General features: G+C 47.0%; 1 protein-coding gene across 2 annotated transcripts; it reads left to right on the top strand.

Moving 5' to 3' along the window:
* The first annotated feature begins 2,271 nt into the window (after positions 1-2,271).
* On the top strand, positions 2,272-6,781 carry cacng7b (calcium channel, voltage-dependent, gamma subunit 7b). Of its 2 annotated transcripts, XM_076154818.1 has the most exons (6): positions 2,272-2,467; positions 2,810-2,896; positions 3,495-3,635; positions 5,535-5,680; positions 6,308-6,536; positions 6,723-6,781. In XM_076154818.1, exons 1-6 carry the CDS (start codon positions 2,272-2,274, stop codon positions 6,779-6,781), a joined length of 858 nt encoding a protein of 285 aa, XP_076010933.1. The 2 variants fall into 2 exon arrangements, with proteins under 2 accessions (XP_076010933.1, XP_076010932.1); XM_076154817.1 differs by having other exon boundaries at positions 6,308-6,781.
* The last annotated feature ends 719 nt before the right edge of the window (positions 6,782-7,500 follow it).

The raw sequence follows: 7,500 nt of genomic DNA, 5'->3' as shown, positions 1-7,500 counted from the left end.
CACCATGTCCTCTCCATCACCCTGCTGTCCTTCTTTCTTTGGCCCTCTTGTCTTTTTCCCGGAGAGGCCAGGGGGGCGATAAGAGTCTGTAGATTCTGACAGATTAGAGAGAATTAAACTTTTTGTCCCCCTGTGGCTCCCATCTAACCGTTTCAATTGGCTCATTACTTTCTAGGTGAAAGAGCCGGGGAGGGAGGGGAGGGAGGGAGGGAGGGGCTGACTCAGAGCAACCAAAATGGGATTCTTATCTGAAATCTAACAGGGCAACTTTTTGTCCGAACCCAGGACTCAATCACGAGTCCATGGCGGTGATTTTTTTTTGTCCCCCAAAGATGGAGCAGGTCTTGTTTGGGATGATGGGATGGTGTCAATTTATTTTCCACTCCTTTTTGCCCCCTCAGCCCCATTGTGAGGCGGCTTCATCAGTGTTTCCTCCGTGGCGGGACTGAGGGGGGCTTGTCCGAATGTGTGTGTGTGGACAAGACAGGCACGTCCACGCACACACACTCCTGCAGTTTGCACTTATAGTGACATTAATGACATTCAAAGAACTATGGAGGGGGAGGGAGGGAGAGAGAGAGAGAGAGAGAGAGAGTCAGTGTCGACTTGAGGAGCGAGCAAAAGGAGGATTAAAATCAAATCACTTGAAAAATGAATGAAGAAGAGGGGAGAGGGGGTGAGACACAAGGCTAATCTGAGTTACGGGGGGGGGGGGGGGGGCCCACAGCGAGCATCCCACCCCCACCCCCACCCCCAGCCCCCCTCTCTCTCATCCGCCTCACCCATGCAAACAGCAGAACGGGAGTGCAGATGGGCCGAGCTCAGTCAGGGAGGAACCAGCATGGTCGCTTTACCTTTTATAATTAAATCTGCATTGCTGTGATTTCTTGCCTCAGTGTGGATTGCAGAGTTTGACGTTGACAATTCGTTGGACCGCTCCACCAATCAGGAGGAGCGTTACTTGTTTTGTTTTTTTTATCCTTCATTTCCTCTCTTTATTTCTTTCTTTTCTTACGTCTCTCTCCAACTCTCGGGGGCTGTGATTGGTTGTTCCCTCAGCCTCACTTCACTTCACTCCACTCGCTCTCTGGTTATCTGTGCACCTCTTTCCTCTGAGCCTTCAGTCACATGTCATTTCAGTAAGTGTCCTCTCCTCGTCTCTCGCCGTCTCTATTCTTCCCCAGTAAGTGTCCTCTCCTCGGCTCTCGCTCTCTCTCTCTCGCGCTCTCTCTCACTGTTCTTCTTCACGCTGGCTCAGATTCTTTCACCCCCAGGATGCACGCCACTCCGCTGAAAGTCTCCCTGCCCAAGTTCTGTCCTCCCGCTCCGTCTTCCATTTTAGTTTGTGCCGACTGCCACTGCTTCTGATAAGAGAAATGTGAATGACAGAAGTGAGAGAGAGGACAGCAGGGAACTGGAGTAAAAGTAATCAAATAATTAAATATCACTCGTGCCCTTGTGTCTGATGATACTGCTGCATAAAATCCTTGGAGCCGTGTATTTGTGTCCTCTGTGTGTCTTTGTCTGCAGGGACTTCACTGTGGTTGGTCTGACTGTATCCATTACATGTGTCTGTCCTCGGCCTCTGTTATTCATGTGCTTCTGTCTTAGGGCTCATGCTGTTGTGTCATTTCTCTGAGGATACTTTTGATGTGTATCTTTTACTGCCAGCCACCTCTCTTCTTACTCACCGTTCTCATGCCTCTCGCACAAAAGAAACTCCATTTGTCCCTGCTGCTGCTGCTGCTGGGTGGCGTCTGAAGTCACTTTAATAACAGTCATGTCTGCCACACAGATAAGGACCAGCTCCATCTCTGAGCATCACGACATCACACTCCTGCTGAAATCTTGTTTATATACTGTATATATATATATATATATATATATACATATATATATATATATATATATATATATATTGTATATGGTATATATGTATGTATATGAATTTTTGACCTTTTCATGAATTAAAACCAAAGGACAAATAAAGTATTTCAAATGAAATTATATTAAATTAAGATTCAAAATTACATTCCCTTTGTTACATATTCACTCTACTCTTCATGTTTATGCATATATTTCACTGGTTTACTTTATTTTCACTTGGTTGTGTTCAACCTTTGTAAGCACAACAACAACGGCACAGTGTGTGTGTGTGTGTGTGTGTGTGTGTGTGTGATTGTGCACATCATGTCTGAGTCAGTGTTTCCTTCTGATGACCCTTGCCTCCTGTCCGTCTGACACACTTCTCTGTGTCGCTCGGCCCTCCAGATGAGTTCGTGCAGCAGCCGTGCATTGACCATCCTGTCCACAGTGTTTGGGGCCTGCGGGCTGCTGCTGGTGGGGGTGGCTGTGTCCACAGACTACTGGCTGATCATGGTGGAGGGTATCATCCTACAGCAGAACCAGAGCATGGAGGTGAAGATGGCCCTGCATTCTGGGCTCTGGAGAGTTTGCTTCGTGGCCGGTAGGAAAATATTTGTCTGTACGAGCAACATGGTGAAATATGAATGTAGAAGAAGCTCACATGCTCACGTTGTGATGTATGCAAGGAATGCTTCTATACGTTTGAATGCATAGATACTCATCACAATCATCACAATGACAAAAGCATAGAAAAAGAGGAAGAGACTGCAGGACCAGCAGCTTGGTAGAGGAGCAGAGGGAGAAAGAGAGCATATTGTCTCCAGATTATATTTGTCACACATCATGAAAGTGGCATTTGGTTTTGTGTCTTCGTGCGTCACTGATTCTCATCCTGACAGCGAACCAAAATGTTTTCAATGTTCCTCTCTGTGTTTCCTCTCAGGAGCTGAAAACGGCAGATGTGTGGCATCAGAGTACTTCATCGAGCCTGAAGTAGAGATCACCACTGAAAACACTGCCAACATCCTCAGTGAGTATGACAGCTCTGGGTGTTTACACATCAGCTCTGGGTTATCACACACTGCAGAGCTCTCCCGCTGATCAATCATGGGAATTGAAATGTAACACAAATCAGTTGTATTACATTGACACAAAGACAAGAACACAGTACGAAATCAACTCGACATAAGTGTGCCATGATCTAAAATAACTCCTAACAGAAATCCAAAGTCTGAAGGTCATAGTAAAAGACTAAAAACTAATTATGTACTATTCCAGACTATTAATCTAATCAGATTTTCCGCTCTGTATCTGTTCAGCTCTACTGAATATTTATGAACTGCACCACGAGTGTAGAACCGCTTGGCAATGATTTGTTCAACATTCTTCTTATGATTTTACATAACAGTTTCCTTCCCTATAGTTTCAAAGCAATTAGACCAAATAAATGTAAAAGTGAAATACTTATAGTTTCATCTCATTCGGCTGTGAAAGCAACAAGGAATTCATCATGTATTATGTGCAGTAAGTTGTATTTACGTTTACGGCGTAGAGACAAACTGGTGGATCTCTCCCATCAGTTCCTTCATCCTATCCACTCTGTCTAACCCTGTGACCTCCCTTTGTAGAGATGGTGCGTACAGCCACGCCCTTCCCCATGGTGTCACTCCTCTTCGTCTTCACTGCCTTCGTCATCAGTAACATCGGACACATCCGGCCTCAGCGAACCATCCTGGCCTTCGTCTCTGGCATCTTCTTCATCCTCTCAGGTAATAATACATTAAACCAGCTGTCCGCTCTCTCACCCTCTGATAGACTCACCCTAACCCATCACATGAAGACGCTCCATCGCGACTCAGTCTTCAGCCAATCGTGCAGTTGATCAGTATGAATTAGTTTTGCAGGGTTGAAGTGGCGCGTCGGTGTGGTTAGCCCGTGTGACCAGCAGGTGGCACTGTGGGAGCCTCTATCTCTGCTCTCAGTGTGCTGGAGAGAGGCTGTCAGAAGCCAAACTGGAGCTTATGGTCTCTGAACGCTGTGAACGTCTGTGCGTCGGAGAGACAAAAGCAGCAGTGCAGAGTTTAAAAGCGTCAAAAACAATCTGCTGCAGTGGCGCCACAACACAGCAGAGGCTCGCTGACAAAGGCTGGGACAAAATACTGAGCCTTATGTAACAGGGCTTATGTAATGTGTGTCACTGTGTTGTTCTTTATCACTGTTTAATGTTGCTTTCTAGTATAGATGCGGATACACAGTATACTGCAGATTTAGCTATTGTACTGCACCAGAAGCCCCCCCCCCCCCCCCTCCTCTCTGGCTCGTCCAGCCTCTCGGCTTTATTTGCTTTTTCCGCCTCTCCCTCCCTCCCTCAGCGAGTCTCTTCCTTCATTCAGTGTGTATTCTCTCTGTATTATCTGAATCGCTGGAGCTACGGCTGTCATTGTGATTTCACAGTCCTTTCCCGATACGGAGGGTTTGGAGAATAATGTCGTTTCAGATGACCAACTGGTTGCTGGGATAGAATATTCCGGTTAATATCACAGGATGAAGAGAGGATAAAGAATATAGCATAGAGATGTGTGTGTGTGTGAAGAAGAACTACAGAGAGGCTGAGAACATACAGTATGCATGTTCCAGATGTGTGTGTGTGTGTGTGTGTGTGTGTGTGTGTGTGTGTGTGTGTGTGTGTGTGTGTCAGCAGTTACTTATTTAGACAGTGATGTGCTCTTGCTGCATGACTGACAGCAACACGGTTTCCCCATTTCCTGCCCTTTTTCAATTTTGAACAGACAAACACGGCCATTTACACGGCTCGGCGGCTCTGCGGTGCATTTAAAATGTACAGTGAAAGCTAAAAATACGAACACTAGTTTAAAATGCGTCTTGATTGGGTACACACTTGCTTACAGCATGCAGCTCTCTTTGAATATTGATTGTACGACGTCGTCCCAATGTCTCATCTCATGCATTTGTCATTTGTAAGGTGTGAGGGATGTGTGTTGAGTGTTCCTGGAAAAGAGGGTTTTAAAGTTGTATATTCTGAAAAGGGTTCTCCTCAGTGTGAAAGCTCATTCTTGTTGTCCGTATGCTCTAAGTGCTTAATGCAGACTTCAGCACACAGGCTCCATGATGCACTTAACTCTCACTACATCACTGCAAAACATCCCATTTCACCGCCTTTCTCCCCTTTATGTGTCTCTGTTACTTGACTTGGCCTGCAGCTAAAGCCTATTTTCAACATCGGTTACACAAATAATGCTACAATGACAGTTTTAAAAGTGTCAAAAACACATTTTAAAGCTCTAAGGCAAAAGTCTGAATCAGTTCTGCTGTAAAGTTTACTGGTTTGGACACAGGATGTCCCATGTGCTCTGTAACTGTCCTCTCTCTCTCTCTCTCTCTCTCTCTCTCTCTCTCTCTCTCTCTCTCTCTCCCTCCCTCACATTCTTTCCCTCTCTCTCTCTCTCTTTTGTCCTCTATCGTTATGGTGAAGCTGTTAGAATTGTTATAATGATCTCGCTCACTCTGGTCTCTGTTACTGTGTCTGACTTTCTCTCTGTCTCTGTCTCTTTCTCTCTGTCTCTCTCTCTCTCCCTCTCTCTCTCTCTCTCTCTCTCTCTCTCTCTCTCTTTTTCTCTGTCCCTCTCTCTATGTGTGTTAATGTGCAGGCCTGAGCCTTGTGGTGGGCCTTGTGCTCTACATCTCCAGCATTAATGATGAGGTGATGAATCGGCCCAGGGAGCCCGAGCATTTCTTCAACTATCACTACGGCTGGTCCTTCGCCTTCGCTGCCTCTTCCTTCTTGCTCAAAGAGGTCACTTTGTGTGTGTGTGTGTGTGTGTGTGTGTGAATGAGAGACAAAGATGTTCCTCTGTCTGTGGAGCGTGTACATGTGGATCTGTTTGTGTACACATGCTACACACAGCATATGTCCTCTTGGCTGAGTGTGCATGCAGCTAATATGATGAATCCTCAGAGGTTAGAGTGAGGCATCGATGGATGTGGTCAGCAGCACTGCAGGGCTGTGTGTGTGTGTGTGTGTGTGTGTGTGTGTGTGTGTGTGTGTGTGTGCGCGTGCATATGTGTGTGTTCCCATGCCGCAGTTTCATGCAAGTCCTCTGCTCATCTTCCCACCCCCTCTCTCTCTCTCTCTCTCTCTCTCTCTCTCTCTCTCTCTCTCTCTCTCTCTCTCTCTCTCTCCTCTCCATCCCCCTCCTTTCCCTCTGCCTCTCTCCTATCATCAGCATTGGGCTGCAGCTCTAATGTGGTGCAGTGGACCCTTCAATGTCTGCTAACTTCCTCTCCTGTCCCCTATCTTTCCACATCACTAGAAGTGACCCCCGCCACCAAAACAACAACAACAACAACAAAGATTGATCTGTGATCCCTGTGTGATTGCGTAACTCACTCCATCTCTCTCCCTTTATTCTCTCTCTGTCAGGGAGCTGGGGTGATGTCAGTCTATCTGTTCATGAAGCGTTACGCCGAAGAAGAGATGTACCGCCCCCACCCTGCACTCTACCGCCCCCGCCTGTCAGAGAGCAGCGACTACAGTGGCCAGTTCCTCCACCCAGAGTCCACTTGGCCTCCTCCAAAACGAGGCCGGAGCACCTCTGAAGTCTCCAGCGACATCTCCATCCAGCTCAACCAGACGCCCCCGCCTCCACCTAAAAGCAGCCTCCACTCCGGGGAGCACGGCCGGGGCATGGGCATGGGGAGCCCACCCTCCGCCTCCTCTTCTGCAGGGAGCTACCCGATGCCCCCTCAGTCCGCCGCTTACCCCACCACACACACCCTGCCCCGGTCACACTCCTCGCATCCCACAGCGCAGCCTCTTCCCAGGGCCATGCCTCCGTCCCCTGTGCCTCCCCCACGCTATCACACACATATGCACATGAGCGCCTCCCCCTGTTAGAAAGGGGGTGCTGCGCCACTCCCCCCCTTTGTATGCTGTACATGTAGATGTGGGTGCTGAGAGGGGATCAAAGGCTAATGTATGGCACAAACCATGAGAGATGAACTGGGGAGAGACGCGATCAATCAGACAAATGTAGCTTTTTAACCCGAGGGGGGAAAGATGAGTGAAAAATAAAACTTTAGGGATTAGAGAGAAACAGACACATAAGAGGAGAAGAGGAGGTAAGGAAAGGAGGAATTCAAGTGTTTCCTTGAGAGACTTTAGCGGTTAGGGTGAGTGACAGAGGAGATGCAGCGGAGAGCGAGAGAGAGAGTGCGTGAGGGAGGGGGGGCGAGCGAGGGGCTGCAGTACAACACCAAGATACTGCAGTGCTGCGGGGAAATGTATATGCACTTGTATTTGCACAGTGCAACGACTGACTGCACATAGTTTTATACATATGTACTACACACAAATACTATGACTCTTATTGCCAATGCTAACGTGGTAAAATACAATATTGTCTTTCATAAGCTCATAATGTCAGATTAGTATTATTAATATTATACACAATTTCTTACAGCAACATTAGGGTAATAATCCAATAAGGAGGCTGTGTGTGAATGCTATTGTCCTTGGATGAAGCTGTGAAATATCAGGAGGAGAAGATCACAAAGGGTTTTACATATTTGTTTAAGATTATAGGATTTGTAACTTGTATATAAATGTACAGCTGC

Source organism: Genypterus blacodes, unplaced genomic scaffold, assembly GCF_046128005.1.
Source record: "Genypterus blacodes isolate CSIRO-AG114 ecotype Tasmania unplaced genomic scaffold, CSIRO-AGI_Gbla_v1 ptg000063l_1, whole genome shotgun sequence".
NCBI classification, from domain to species: domain Eukaryota; kingdom Metazoa; phylum Chordata; class Actinopteri; order Ophidiiformes; family Ophidiidae; genus Genypterus; species Genypterus blacodes.
Note: the sequence above shows the minus strand (reverse complement) of the source record. Positions and strands in the feature narration are given on the sequence as shown.